The 16,490-nt window shown below is 36.5% G+C and overlaps 1 protein-coding gene across 1 annotated transcript in view; it reads left to right on the forward strand.

The window, feature by feature from the left end:
* The first annotated feature begins 227 nt into the window (after positions 1-227).
* Positions 228-16,490, forward strand: part of LOC309558589 (uncharacterized protein) — an 84,241-nt gene continuing 67,978 nt past the window's right edge. Inside the window, exons 1-11 of the mRNA XM_082261667.1 lie at positions 228-275; positions 2,697-2,793; positions 4,983-5,020; positions 6,614-6,712; positions 8,164-8,185; positions 8,283-8,313; positions 9,964-10,042; positions 12,455-12,607; positions 12,855-13,063; positions 13,979-14,070; positions 16,140-16,246. Of these exons, the coding sequence (XP_082117793.1) occupies positions 2,736-2,793; positions 4,983-5,020; positions 6,614-6,712; positions 8,164-8,185; positions 8,283-8,313; positions 9,964-10,042; positions 12,455-12,607; positions 12,855-13,063; positions 13,979-14,070; positions 16,140-16,246 (888 nt within the window). The 5' untranslated portion in view covers positions 228-275; positions 2,697-2,735. The remainder of the gene's footprint in view (positions 276-2,696; positions 2,794-4,982; positions 5,021-6,613; positions 6,713-8,163; positions 8,186-8,282; positions 8,314-9,963; positions 10,043-12,454; positions 12,608-12,854; positions 13,064-13,978; positions 14,071-16,139; positions 16,247-16,490) is intronic.

The raw sequence follows: 16,490 nt of genomic DNA on the forward strand, positions 1-16,490 counted from the left end.
TAGGGGTCCTATCATTTAACCCCTCAGGTACAGGGCAGGGACAGAGAAAAGTACCTAAGGCCAGAGAATGTCCCCTGATGTATAGCACAAGCTAGGAATGCAGTGACACACAGAACAGACTTTATCTGGGCTGGGCCATTTGACTGCTGTCCAAATAGCTAAGAGCTGCAACCTTAAGCCTTATGTCAGGCTATAAGTACTCCCTATGTAGGTGACAAAGCACCAGTCTGCATCGTATTTCTTCTAAGGACAGGTGCAGAGGACTGAAATCCAGAGTAAGTACTCCTTCAATTCTCAATAGCTGTATTACCTCTACCTACCCAATCATTAGACATTAATGGCAATATAATGGATGATCCAGGTAAATGCTGGACTATCACAGTTTAAAAAATACTTTGCTATAAATGCATTTTTTTTTTTTTGCAACTTTAGGGTACTATAAAAATACTTGATTTAAGGCATAGGTTTCAACATTATTATTTCTTAATTAAATTAAAACAAAATATAAACTTAATTCTCATGTAAAAAATAATAATCAAAAAATATCTCAGCTGCTTCTTGCATTATTTGCATTTAATAACTTCCTAGTTTAGGTATTGTTTTGCACCTATATTAACTATATTTCTTAAAAGAACTGTAATTACTAGATAATACCTTTTCCCCTGATTGATGCATTGAATTTTTTTTTGCATTTTAAGCATTGTCACACTTTTACTACTGATAATTTTTATTTTGGCACTGGACATGTGTATGGAGTATAGATTCCCCTAAACATTAGATCGCAAGTCAGGTCGATCTAATGTCTTTGTGGCAGCACCAAACAGCCTCGGAAAACCATTCTCTGGGGAAACCACTACAAAAAGATGTGAAATTAATTTCTATGGTTTTACCAAAGATAAGTGGGAAATGGAATTGTCAGCTATTCTCCGTGGAGTAACTCCCTGTTTAAGGTGGAACCTGGTCCAAAAGGCCGCCAAAAACGATTGGATCTTTCATGCACTATTAACCATTGTCGATGTATAAGGCCAGCTTAAACAATCAGTTCTGTCTGAAAATCTCCTTTAATATCCCCATGCAATTAAGAAAAAAAAATGTGTTTTGCTTTCCATCTTAAAACATATCTTGGTCTAAACAGGGAATTAAAATGTATATGTCTACAGGAATAAATTTACAGCTACATTAGATGAAACTCAGTTTACATTCTTTTATTTATACAAAAATGTTTTTGAAAAATTGTGTGTGCAGCTGTTACTAATCCAAGCCTATGTTGTGTAATACAGATTTTAATATCAGTTATGCTGCTGATCTGGTTTGAGGCGTATTCCACTACCGTTATGCATAGTGCCTTTTCCATATTCAACAGCATGTGGATTCAGTGTTATTAACTATGATGATCAGTTCCACAGTAATTAACATTGATACAGCTTTTATACTTTATTTGGGCTGATGTCTGAAATATAAAGAATTTTACCCCAGTGAAATTTCTAAGAAGGGTTGTGTTTTTGATTTACAGTTAAAAAAAAACTCTTTAAGAAAATGTAAATAGCCACTCCCAAAGGTTTTTTTTTTTTTTTTTTAATAGTGCTTGTTCTGGTTATGTAAGTGTAAACCTGTAGAGCATAAATAAAATGATAGATTACTGCATTCTAAAATGTTAAAATTTAAAAAGTTAGATGATGCCCAAATACTATCATCAAGCAGTCTGGTTTGTAAATTTAGAAATCTTACAAAATGTTGCTAAATTAGTTTAAATATGGATGCATTTAAACAATGTAATATTCTGCTATTATGTCCATTCAAAACAAAAACACAGTTGGAGAGTTGGAGAAAGGACAGGCCCCCATGGCAATACTTGCTTGTTTGAACCCATATAGATTTTTTTTTTAGAAACAGTCATGAAGTAAAAAGTCAGTTCTTTGTTAAATGTATCTTTCTAAAATAATTATTTTTTTTTTAAATGGCCAATAATCTTAGTTTTGGATGGTGTTGGCAAGGGTTAGACCGCTGTTAATTTTGCTTTGCTTTCTGTGTTCCCAATGGGGAGATTTGCCCTTTAATTGTACTGATGACCATTGTCATCTAGAATTAAAGCAAGGGGAAACCCAAAAGTTGTCCCCAGAACAATCAGTAAGGGTACATTTCTACATTTCCACTTGTTCTGGGGACAACTGTCTAAGAGAGGAATTCACCTTTAACCTTGGGATATTTCCCCTCACTTCCTGCTGTGTTATTGGGACAGGAAATGAAGGGGAAGTTCCCCAATTGGACATAAAGAGCAAAAAATAAACTGGCAGGGGTTTTAACCCTTTCAAACACAATCTAAAATGAAAAAAGAAGGCTTTGGATATACATATGCCCTAATGAAAGCAATACAAAAAAAAAAAGATTAGTTTATAAATATTTCAGAATGACATAAAATTAAATATAAGCCATAACATTTTTATATTAAAGCCTTTAGAATGATTTTCCACAGTAAATCAATGTTACAGAGGGATTTAGAATTCTATTGGCTGGGTCATGTTTGACCAGTTCTTTATTTTAATTCCAGGTAGAATGTTCAGGAGTTATTTGCGCCTGTCCCACATTTACACTAGATTGATATAATCTTTCTAAATTGAGATTAGGTAATACACATACCTCTATGACAGTTAATCAACCAGTTTATATTGATAACTACAAATATGTTTATTTGACAGTAGAAAGAGGAGCACAGACACAGCCAGGTGTCTGGAAGGATGGGCAGGATATCGGCCTCAACTGTCCTTATATTTATATCAGGATTACTGCTTTCAAGTAAGTTTTTTTTAATTGTAATTCTCTACCTTTTTATTGTACTTTGTTAGCATTTTGTTTGTTTGAAACTAACCTGGCCAAATTATTAAAATAAGAATTTTGGAGAACTTGCCTCCAGCAAAATAAATGTAGTCATCTAGATTTTGGCTTGGCACACAAATGAAGGGATATTATAAAACATCATGTTAAATGATATACTGGTGACTTGGATTTACTGGAACTACATGCACCCTATTCCCAAGCCTGTGTGCTCATTTTAAAAAATATTTGAAACGTTTTGCATTTAGAGATATTTGGCCCCCTAAGGGGTTAATATAGCGCTTTCTATTAAGCAATCAGGGGTGAGCAATTTCTTGTTCACACACCTGAGTGATAACTAATTTAGTGAGGGAGTATTGCTATTCCCTAAAGGTGATAGCAGGTATAGTAAAGTGCAAGGTGCTAAATAATTAGAATAACTTAAGGTATGAATATACAATTGAAGTGATGACAAATAAATATAGTGAAAACTGTATATATATAAATATAAAATTATAAAATATATTGGATGCAAAGGTGATCAAAAATATGTGCAATAATATTCCCAAAAGTGATCTTGTGCAAAAATGTCCTAATAGGATTTCTCCAATGTTCAAATTGCTGGTATAATCGGCATGGCTTCTATCATACCGGGTGCAAACTCACCGGATTTGGTGGGTCTTGAATGCCATATAGCAACAAGACCTTCCGAGCTTGTGGCTTCACAAAGCCTAAGGTGACTGCTGGTCTCTGTGGTTCACTGTGGTCCTCAACTCCTGTAATGGAAACCGATCCTCAAGGTCCAATCCAAGGGGGGACAAAGAAAGTGCTCCAATAGTGCAGTACCGTTAAAAGGGTAATTTTATTGCCAATGATTAAAAGAAGCAGAGTAAAAACAAGTACAAAACAAAAGCACGTCCGCTCTAGGTATCTGCCGGGGAATGGAGAGCGGCGACCCGGTTTGCGTCCCACCAGGCTACCCGGAAGTGTGCGGCGTGCGTTTCACCTGCATTTAGGCCCGGTTCACACTAGTGCGACATGGGATCCAACTTGTGAGAGCACAAGTCGGATGACATGTAAAATTCAATATTTCCCTATGAGAGCCATCTTAACGGATCCGACACAAGTCGCTCTGACTTTAGAAGAGGTTCCTGCACTACTTTGGTCCGACTTTGATATGACTTCATTGTAACAAAGTGTAAAAAGTCACATTAAGTCTGATGAAAGTCAGACTAAAGTTGCAGGGCAAAGTTGGATAGGAAGTTGCGTGACTTTCATGTTGGAGCACTGTGAACTGGGGCTAATTTACATTTATTCCATATATAAAGTCAGGTTAAAAAATGCCCATGGAATTCAGTCAAAAGACTAAGGCAGCCCATAGATGAGTCAGTTTTTGTCAATCAACCAGTGGGTTGACTTTATTTCCCCTACCACACATTCAATGTGGATGGGGCAATCCTGCTGGCTGAGCTATTGTATTCTCACAGCAGAGAGACTTCTCTGCCATCAAAATACACTGATCAGCATTGCAGGTTTTAGCCTGCAGCGCTGATTAAGTGGGGAGAATCCGACAGGCTGATTGTACAAAAGTCGATCTATAGATCGACTTCTGTACAGCCACAGTGGCATACATGGATCGGAATTTGACTGGTCCCTGCTTTTTATGGCTCGTATGGGCTTAAAATAAATAAAAAACGGAAAAATCGAAAGGAAGTTTGATCAAATTTGCTCCAACAAGGAATAACTTCTTTGCTGGCCTTCTATGACAATCAGATACTGCCCAGGTTACCAATCAACAGTGTTATTTTTTTTATAAATGTTAATAGCCAATTATAGTTTGTGTAAACACATACAGACTTTTTTTTTTTAAACCATCAACAGAGATGGCTAGGAGTAGCTCTAGTGGAAGTCTATTCCAATTTTTCACATCTGTTACTGTAGAGAAAACATTCCATATATGGAGGTTAAGCCTCTTTTCCATATGGCAAAAAGAGTGCCCCCTTGTGTTTTGCAATTAGCTAAAGGTCATTTATTATTATCTGTAAGCAGTCATAGAAACTACTCACTTATTAGATCACATGCTTTACTATCAGAGTATACATGACGAACAATTTTTCAATTTCTAAGTCTTGCTCTAAATAAATATTAATTGTTATCTGTGTTATGTTTAGATCACTGTATAAATGGACAGGAAACAAGACCCAACAATGTAAGTATTTAAAATGTGTATTTATTGTTTTTATATGCTGCCCAGTATTGGAGAATTCAAGTTTTGTATTTAAAATTAACGAATGTATGTCAAATTGTGTTGCTAATTTTGAAATCGGGGCCTGGATAAAAGTCATACCATAAAAATGACATAATGCTTGAAGGTCAAAGGATCATAATATGATGGCATCAACATTTTTAATTACTGAAGATTAGGGGTTTTTTTTTTTACCAGTCTTAAAGAACTTATCTAGTCTTAGCTCTTCATGGTTTTCTTTCTTAAAAAGGAGATAGTATGATTTCCATAAAAAAACATTTTGAAGACCAACCTTATAATATTGAACTTCCTAGTTACATTTCCAGTACTTTATATGATAGAAGACAAACTGAACCTTCACACGCTAGTTGATGCCTAAATGGGTCATAATGAGCAGGTAAAAAAAATGGGTGTAAGCCCCAAGCTGTGTTGTTAGACTACATGTTGCTTTTATCAAAAACTCCTTATGCTTGTGCACAAAAAAATGCACACAATTGTAAGAGTAAATGTAAAAACAGCAGAATCCCAGGTCTAGCTTAGACAGGAATGCGATCATATCCTTGTTTTGGGCTAATTGTCGGATTTAGTAATCCTATAATATACACACATCCCTAAAAATTTTCAGTCTATGTTTAAGTTAGCAAGAAACCTCAAATGCCCTTTTAGATTAGTTTGAAGTTTTTGGGCACAAAACGTTCTTTGTGCTTTGTCCGAAGTCCTGTACCCAAATAGCTACCTTATCTATCTATGCACCGAAAAATCAATAAAGAAGTTAATTTCTGTGTACTAACATCCCAGACAAAGAGACACATGTAATAAAACTATTGTTATAACCTTTGTTTTACTAACTGAATAACATATCCCCTATTTTTTGGTCACTTGATTTCAACCCATAGAAAAAATTTGGCAATTCCACATTTGGTTTTAAAGCTTAGATGACAGTCTTGCTCAGTTTTGTCACTATGTCCATCGAGAACTTATTTTTCTTTTATCATTCAAAAATTGCCTCAGGGCACATACTGGAAATTACTTTGACTTTGGTAACCATAATTGATTGATGAACATGAAGCACCTTCTACCCCCGAGGAAAAAAGAACACACGCAAATGTAAAGGAATTCACCACGCCTTACACCGAAATAGCGCACAGTCTTTACATTTTTCAGCTTTATTCCCTTTGTACATTAAAAAGATAAATAAAAACAATGGTATTTACCAAACTGGAAAAAACTCCTATCAAGTATACCTTGAATTTCTTGGCAAACCTTTTGGGTTGTTGTTTTCCACTTTTTTGCCTGTTGCGTTTTTTTAATTTTCAAGTATCGGTATACTCTAGTACATACTACACAACATTTTTATTGTCCTGAACTAATCAAAAACAGCTTAAATAGTAGCTTCATGAAAATGATTAGGGCATGCCCTTCCTTGGCATTCTTATTCCTGTCCTTATTTTCACTGTAACTTTATAGAGGCTTTGCATTGCTATACTTTAAAAACATCAGTTGCGTTTGTTTTAAAATACAGTAACCTTTAAACTATGTTTTTTTTTTCCAAAAAAGGTATCTGGAGAACCTGCAAATGAATCTGCAGTAGAACTAGGCTCTTGGACATTTGATACAACGACGGTAGCGGGAGTTGTAGCGACGGATTCTCCAAATGTGAGGACCCTTTATTTTTTTTTACATCTTAGTTTCCCATGATAAGACCAATGTTCTACATATATTAAATATGAAGCATGAACCCAAAGTTTAGGACTACAGTCACTACTGTCATCACATTGTTATAGGCGGCTAAACTGTCATACGCCTTTTTTTTCAACCTCTTCTTTGTGTCCATGTGGATCCATACCTTTCAGTCCTTGGTATTTTGTCTGCTCTATTCCTGTTTTACATGTCCCATGTGTTCTGTCATTTTTGTCTTGATTTGTCGCCAGATAGGCAATGATTTATTAAATTGTGTCTTATTATTCAACATTCAGTGGCAAGTGACTGCTATTAATACGGCCATGGCCAGTTTGATCAAGTCTGCCCAACTTGTGTATAATTTTTCAAGTGACACTACCTTATCTCTGGTCATGTCTTATGGCATTTGTTTATAGTCCTGTTGACCTTCTATTGTTGACTGTTGGTTTACCTGACTCTGCAATTTGACTTTTGATGACTCCATTCTGTCCTTTGTTTCCTGCCTTCTGGACTGTTCATGTTTGTTGTATTACACTGTTTCACTGTTATCCCAACACTCAGTGAAATTGGGTGGCCTGCTTTCTTTGGTGCACTGCTTCTATTTTCTTTGGGGCTAAGAATAATCCTGAGAAAGAGAAAGAAAAAATTAAAGAAGGCATGTACAAGTATCACGGTGTATTTATAGTTAGATGACAGTTCCTTGCCCTACTGACTTTCCTGCTCTATCACATCAGTAGATGGAAATGGAAGCCCAGAAATAATTACCTGCCATATAAAAAAAAAAAAAGGCTGGTCACATTACCAAATTCCTTCTCATCTGGTACTGTGACGGGCCACAGTGGGATCTTGGAGCAGTAATATCTGGAAGACAAAGTATTTCCTGGATCCAATTGTATCCCTTATTATTCAGGATATGCAGCATGGCAGGGGTAGATCAGCAATACACTTTGAAGGGTCCATCCATACAAATTAGATTTTTCAGTTGAGGATGGAGAAAGGGTCTTTTTATTACCCCACCAATTGCTTTGATTTTTGGGGTCTTTAGATTTTCATCAGACATCCCTGTTTTACTCCACCAATCCGTGGAGTTTTACTAAAATGAAAAATCTAGTGGGAAGAGCAAATCTTTCTTCTTCTTCTTTGCTGCTACATGTTGAAGTTTTTGGTTTTTTTTTCAAACTAAGGTGCAAATGAATATTTTAAAAAATCTACACATAATTTAAATATTAATTTCATGTGGATTTACTCTTTACCTGTATCTGTATCTACTTGAAAAGGAGGTGCTCAACTAGAGGATAAAAAAAAGGTTATCTTGTATTCATATTAATGTTTAGTTTTTATAAATGTATTTTTAAAATGATTGAAATGGAACATTGAAAACTTTGTCAAAAGCAAAATAATTAACTGTTATATCTAACACTTTGCAGTGCCCCTCTTACGTTCAATCTGGTAAGTACACATATTGCTATTTAGGTATTATCTTTTTAATATATAGGTAAGAACTGGCTAAGTCAGTGCTTAATTCATGCATGTTTCTCCATGACAGGTCGTGAAATCTGCTCCTCCTATGTTGGACTGTGAGTATCCTCTTGAAATAAAATATTCTAAATGATGAACATAATGCTCAGAAGCATGGAAAGAACTATGTGGTGTGTTATATGATTCATCATACATAAACATCATATATAAACTACTTTAACAATAAATTTCACTTATCTGGTTCCTTTTGGTTCCTTTTGGTTCTTTAAATATAAAATTGAAAGCATTTTGTTTTATCTGTTTGATAAGTACAAAAAAACAAAACAAAAAATGATTTTTTGTGCCAGAGATCAAGTGCTGTCCTGTGTCCTGTGCACTCTTAAGAGTTATCTCAAGCAACATTTTCAGCCTTTCCCAATTTACCTCTGTGAACTACAGAACACCCCCTCCTGTTATATGAGAAGAGGGATGGTTTTTCTGTAGGCCCGCTCCACCTCTAAATATAGTGCAGTGAGTTGGCAATTTAATCCCAAGACAGGATGTATTTTCCTGGCAGGATTACTAGATAAAAAATAAAATGAAAAAAGTCTGGAAAAAAAAAACATTAATTCAGCTACCACATCTTAGAACTGATAGACTGTTCTTTGGATATACTTGAAAACCCCTCCTAAATCCTCCTAAAACTAAATGTGTATCTCCTTGCTTCTAAATTAGGAGCTTATCGTTGGATCTTGTTAAGATGGTCATCCAGCATTTTCCCCCAAAGTGTATCTAAAGCCCAAATTTTTTTCTTGCTTTTTTTTTGTTTTGGGCAAGGTAATTTGCTTTTTATTGCTGTCCTTGTCCCTCCTGAGGTGATTTGCCTTGTCTATTTGTCCTTCTGACCATTATCACTGGGACGAGAAAGTTGGATTTTCACTAGAATGGCAATAGAAGGGAAATCTTCCAATTGGGATACCTGTTCCAAAAAGAATGGTGCAAGAAGTAATTTATTTTACGTTTAAGAGATTTCCTCTACTGGTTGTGTCTACAGGACAGGAAGTAAAGATAAAAAGAGAACCCCCCCACGGGGGACACAGAAGGCCAAAATAAAAACTCAGAACCCTTAAGAATACCCATTCCCTTAAATTGGCACTTTACCAATAACAACTTAAAAAAAGTAAAATTGTCTCCAGCATTGTTACCGTTTCTTCTTCCTGGAGGCTGCCATTTTGTTGAAGCCCAGAGCCCCTGAGCAGCAGTAAATCATTAGGCTGTCAGCAGACTGACCTCTAAAAATTTGGCACAGTGTCTAAAAATAGAGAGCAACTGAGAAGCAGGATGAGGCAGTGTATTACTGGATTTTAAACAGTATAGGAAATTATTTTTAATGTTTTACATAGCTTTAATGGCAAAAGGGGCCAGCATGAAGTGATCTAGCAGGACTTAATTTTCGGACTAAAGTTCCACTTTATCTTTAAATATTTTCTTAACTTCCAAAACAAAGGTTTTGCCTCTAGATTTACCTCAATAACCTAAAATCCCCTTCTATCTAATTGATATATCCCTTTTAAATAGAGTAACCCTTAAAACAGAGGAAACAGGGAATATTTGTAGCACTGTTATTGAACTGTTTCTATGTCTTGAGTTTGGCATTTTAGAAATATTTTTCACACTATATCCACTTTATATTACTTTCCATTACTCTGTTCTCATTTATAGTATTCTTTGTTTAATTATTGTTTTTTTTTTTTTTTTTTTTAAACTAGTGATGATCTAGTTATACTTCTAGCAAAGTCCAATTATGATGTGTGCGGCAATTCTTTTCAACACTATGCTTGTGCAGACGTAAGTTTGATAGTGTTTTGTGTTTCATTACCTCTCATGAATGCCAAACATTACTGTGGTCATTGTTCAGCAAATGCATCAGCAAAGACTTGGTGTGTATTTAAGAAGGGGTTTACTTAATTACCTGTACATTAATCCCCCCCCCCACCTTCACTTATGATGATAAATAAAATATTCAGATTCAGAATACGTGATTATTAATCCCATGGGGAAATTATTGCAACACATGCTACACTCAACAAAGACAACAAAAGACCACAACAATGAACAGAACAAGAGACATAACACAATTTCCAATAACAGCCATTAGCACCAAATAAAACAAATTAAAACTACATGTTAACCACTTCTGGACCAGAAGGATTTTACCCCCCCAGGCCATTTTTTATTATTCGGCACTGCGTTACTTTAACGGAAAATTGCGTGGTCATGCGACGCTGTACCCAAATACAATTTATGTCCTTTTTTTCCCCACAAATAGAGCTTTTTTGGTGGTATTTGATCACCTGTGCGATTTTTAGATTTTGCTCTGTAAAAAAAAGTGACAATTTTGAAAAAAAACACCATATTTTTTACTTTCTACTATAAAACATTCCCAATAAAAAAAAATGTTAAAAATGTTTTTATCAGTTTAGGCCAATTTGTATTCTGCTACATATGTTTGGTAAACGAAAATCCCAAAAAGCGTATTTTAAAATTGGTTTGCGCAAAAGTTATAGCATTTACAAACTACGGGATAGATTTTTAGACTTTTTATTTGTTTATTTATTTTTTTAGTAATGGCGGCGATCTGCGATTTTTAGCGGGACTGCGACATTGCGGCAGACAGATCGGACCCCTAATTGACATTTTTGACACTTTTTGGGGACCAGTGACACTAATACAGTAATCAGTGCTAAATAATATGCACTGTTACTGTATAAATGACACTGGCAGGGAAAGGGTTAATACGGGGGGTGATTAAAGGGGTTAAATGTATGCCTAATGCTTACTGACTGTGTGGGTGGGGGGTTCTGTGACAGGCATAGAGAGATCGCAGTTTCAGCTTAGCTGAAACTGCTGATCTTTCCCTGCCTGTCTGAAAGAAGATCCGCCTGCTTTGTTTACATAAGCAGGCGTGTCTTCTCTCAGTTTCCCCGACGATCGCGGGAGGGCAGCGGCAAAAGCCGCCGCTCCTCCCTCGCGCGGCGCCAAAACCACATGCACTCCAGTCACGTAGTACTACGTGACTTGACGCAGCCGAGCCGCCCTGCCACAGTAAAAATGCGGCAGGCTGTCGGCAAGTGGTTAATAAACATCCATACAATTAAAATACGACATGGAATAAATAACACAGATTAATAAACAACAGAAAATCAAACTACCAAAAAGCAAATATTACACCACTTTCTCCATTACCCCAAAAAATAATAACATAATACCAACATACTATAAAACTACATAAAAATCCTGATCATAAACCATATTTTGATCTTCACCTCCAGCCCTTACAGAGAAGAATTATATACCATGATGGCCACAGGCAAAAATAATTTCCTGTGTTGCTCTGTGGTGCATTGGGGTTGTAGCAATCTGTCACTGATGGTACTCCAAAGACTGACCAGCATATTGTAGAGTGGGTGGGAGGAGTTGTCCAAGATTTAACGTACCTTGAACAACATTCTCCTCTCCAACACTGATGTTAAAGACTCCAGCTACAATCCAACAACAGCACTGACTTTGCAAATCAGTTTATTGAGTCTGTTGGTGTCAGCCACCCTAAAGGCCCGTACACACGATAAGAAATTTGGAAGGGAAAATTCGTCCGACGACCGATCTGCCGATTTTCGGATTGTTAGTATGGTGCTTTCGACAGTCGACTCCGACTTTTCGGCTGACAAAATCCTGGTGTGCAGGCTATAAAATTTTTGTCCTCCGTCAACACACGTTTTCGTCTCATTAGTACAGATTTCGACGGGGCAAGACTAGGCATGCTCAGAGACGAAAGAACACATACAAAGCAATCCAACACATGACATCACTTCTGAAGTAGAATTCTGTCGTACGGGAAAATTCGTATGAAAATAACCTCTTCACTTTCCACATCAGACTAGCATGCCACAAAAAACGGACGACAGATCGTTCAATAATCTGATCGTGTGTCCGGGGCTTATGCCTGCTTCCACAATTTGCCACTGCATACAGGAGAGCGCTTGTCACCCCAGACTCATAAAACATCTTCAGCATCATTTGGCAGATCTTAAAAGACATTAGTCTCCTCATGGTTGTTGGTATATCAACCATAAGGTTCTAAAATGTGAATTATGTTTAAGTGCAGTGCCAGGGCAGACTCGAGTCATATTCAGTGTGTTATGGACAATGGGAAAGGGTCACTTTAAAATTGTTTAATTGTTTTTGCTTCTCTATCCACAGTTGAGAAATGTGGCAGACAACAAAATTTATAACATCCTCAACTGCTTCATTACAAACCCTGATGCAATCCTCACACAGGGAGCATTCTCACTTTTCTTCAGCCAACTCAGTTTGGACACAATTGGGTCTGTGCTGAACAAGATCAATCGTATGGTAAGTTACTTTCTTGTCCCCTGAAAATGAAGCAATAGGTTCCCTTTAATAGCAGCCCCATTGGTAGTACATATTTACCTTCGGATTGCTTTCTCTTCATCTGATTGGTTGCTGGGGGAGCAAATAGAAATCCAGTACCCCCAGGTATGGAGGGAGCATGTCAGTGAAAGATCCTTTTTAAAAATGTTTGTTAATCTTGGGGCTGGAAGGAAATGCAGCATCACTTTAACAAGCTTCTGTCTTTCAGATTCCGTCTTCATCCATTACAAAACAAAGCAGAAATTATGTGTTGACAGCACTGTGGGAGAAACTGAGGCAAGATCCAGAAAATCTGACCCCTGGTTTGCTATCCACTTGGATACAAGATAGACTGTATGCCTTCATACCCGCCATCAACAGTGAGATCCTGAACTGCATAACCACCACCACAGTGACATGTGATGGATTGGAGGCCATGTAAGTCCAATATGTTCTCATTACATGGGCTGTTCAAGTAGGAGTAGATCTAAACCCTAACTGGGTGACATTAAATTTACTTCAGCACTGAGTACCTTAAACTATTGTCACATGTTTTTTTTTTTTTTTGTCTTTCCTATAACTTTTTTTTCCATCTCAGTGCTGCCAATCTTTCTCCCCTTGTCTCCAGCATCACATATAAATTGTTCCTGTGGGCTGTCTTCCTGACAGTGACAACAGTGGGCCATATCTGCTCAATGTGTGTCAGCATGGCCTCTTGTAGTCTCTATCAACAGGGTGTAGTTGCACAGTTGGGTGACAATTGTCACTCCATAGCAAGATGTGGCTGAACAAGAATCTTTTTTGGCAGGATCACCAGGTATTCTTTCAACGAAAGCTGCAGACATGAAATGAAAACAACTTTTGACATGGCACTAACATGTGAAAACATGTATGGGATTTTAGGGACTGAGTTTAGATCTACTTTAAAGTCGAACTGCAATCAAATTGTTAGTTGAGGAAATAATGGCAATTTTTTTTTGCTGTCCGACTCCACTGGGGACATTCCTTGTCTTGATCGCTTGAGCTCCCTAAAGCTCATCACACACATTACAATCTGATTGCACAATCTCCTTTAGATCTTCCAAGATGTATGTAATACAAGAGCCTGCCATATTGGATTTAAATGAGTTGGATAGTTCAGGTAGGCCCTAATTTTACATAGTTTTGGTAGATCTAAAGATAATTGTACAGAGATTGTATGGTCAGATTGTAACATGTATGGTGAGCCTGGCTCAGCTGCCACTATAGGCTGATCTAATCCCCAGTACGGTGGCAGCTGTTGTCTCTGCCTGGCGTTGTGTAAAACAGACGTAGGAAGTAAACTTTGTTTGTGTCCTTTTTCCTTCCTTTCAGTGTCCAGGGACTGGATGTGCAGTATTCTTCATTAAGCAATCAAACTAAAGATGAAATTGGAATGTGGATAACCACATTCATCAAGGCAAAATGTGAGTATGCAAACTTAGACACACACAAAGTGAACCCTGCCAGACACACCCTATGACTAAACACGTTACACCATGTATAAGCTATATATAGTTTCTTTCAATATTTTTCTTTACATATATTTGAATAACCCTTACGGCTAGACCAAAATGAACCAAAAAACATTCCACAAATGCATTATGAAGCCTAACATTATTTTCTTGAAAGGATTGCATGATGTATTTTCAGCAAGCACATATTTCATGTTCTGTACCTTAATGAGACCTTGACACTTTCCCAGGGAATGCATCTTTATACCTTTCCCACTGCCTGTACTGCCAAACATTGCTCTGATCCTGAGAATAAGTCCCCTGAACTAGAGGAGACAGGCGGGACGTAGAAGTCAGCAGAAGGAACCAATGAGAGCTGCAGTGGACCCAGTAGATTGACATTCCCAGAGGTGTCAATTTCCCAGTGAAATTTGGGGGACCACTTCTCAGGATTGAAGCTGAATTTAGTGGCACAGACAATGGGGAAGGTGGGCAATTACAGTTTCGCTTTACTGGTAAACCTTTGAGCAGTGAAAGGGCTACTTTTTATCTTTTCATTTGGCTTTCACATTTTTTTAAGCTTGCTCTTCCATATTTTTGCTGTTGCAATAAAACCAGAATGTGTAGATTAACCAGTAGAGGGAGCTCTCCATGTCTCAGTGCAATACCTTTGTTTCTCTCTCTTTTAACACCCCCTGAGATATGATTTTAGCCACGGTTGTCTTGTGACATGGAACAGTAAAGTGCAACTATTGTATAACGCTGGAAAGCAGTAAGCAGGTCCTAAGTATGTAATGAAAAAATAACGCTATATATATATATATATATATATATATATATATATAAAAATATCTGTGCAAATCAATGCAAATGAAGGTGTGAGCCAGACAAAGGTGTAAAGTTGAACCTCAATGTGGCACCATCCCCTTCAGATACATGTCAAAAACGCAGTATAACCCCTGTAAAAAAAGTCCTACAAAAGGGAGGGGGCCTCAACAAACACAGGGGAAAGGACTCTAAATGTGCCAACAGAGGAGACAAAATGAAATATTCAATCATATAAAATAATCATTTTATTGTATCATAATAAAAGATAAAGTGTCATCACTCATCAGAAGTAACAATAAAACCATGTCACATAAAACCAATACAGTGTTTAGACAGTCAGTCTTAGACAATATAAGCATGTAGAATCAACATGTTTCACTATAGTAGCTTCCTCAGGATTCATGCTTAACGTTGCACACTGCTAAAACAAAGAAACGCTTGACAAAAATCAAAGTAAAAACAAAGTGAATGTAGATATTACGATACAAGGTTGATCATCCTACTTATCCAGGAAGGACTAAAAAAAATTATAATAAAAAATTAATATATTAAAAATGTTTTTTTTTTTTGTTCTTCCTGGTTAAATAGGATGATTCGGGTGCCCCCTCCATAAAAAAAAAAAAAACAATAAAATAAAAAAAAAAAATAGGATGATCAACCTTGTATCCTAATATATACATTCGCTGTTTTACTTTAATTTATGTTGTTTCTTTGTTTTTGCAGTGTCCATGGTTAAGCGTGAATCCTGAGTAAAGATGTTGATTCTACATGCTTATAATGTCTAAGACTGACTGTCTAAACACTGTATGGGTTTTATTTGACATGGTTTTATTGTTACTTCTGATGGCACTTTTTATTTTATTATGATACAGTAAAATGATGATTTTATATGATTGAATAATTCATTTCTCCTCATCTGTTGGCACATTCAAAGTCCCTTCCCTTATGTTTGTTGAGGCCCCCCTCTCCTTTGTAGGATGTGGTCCTCCCTCTTACAGGGGTAACATATATGTGCAAACTATACACAGAAACAATGATTTCTAAATAAAAGCAAATACTGATATGTTTTTTACAACTCTCTCTCTCTCTCTCTCTCTCTCTATATATATATATATATGAAGTTTCTATGTTTGCAGAATTGCAGAAGGTTAGATCTTATAGATACTATCTAGTTATCTACTTTATCATTTACTGTATTGTATTTGTCTCTGTAGCTTGCAGGAAAGACACCATAGCAAACTCAATCAATGCCTATTATGCATACTTTAAGAGTAACATGAACTTTGCAGACTTTCAAGTGGCCTTCGGTAATCAGAACTGGGTAAGTTTCCTACCTTATATAAAGAACCCTAAATAGACATCCTCTAACTAACTCTTTAGCCATTCAGGTATTATTACTTACACAGGGTGCCATTTTATCTTATGGTTACATTGCAATACCAGATTTCTCAAGAGGTGACAGAAAGGTTACTTTTATAATAAACCCAAACTTTTCACCCTGAGACAAAAAAAAATCATAAGTGATCTTAATTAAAGTAGGAATACATAATACAATTTCCTTTGAA

Source organism: Pelophylax lessonae, assembly GCF_965119305.1.
Source record: "Pelophylax lessonae genome assembly, chromosome: 6".
Lineage (NCBI taxonomy): Eukaryota > Metazoa > Chordata > Amphibia > Anura > Ranidae > Pelophylax > Pelophylax lessonae.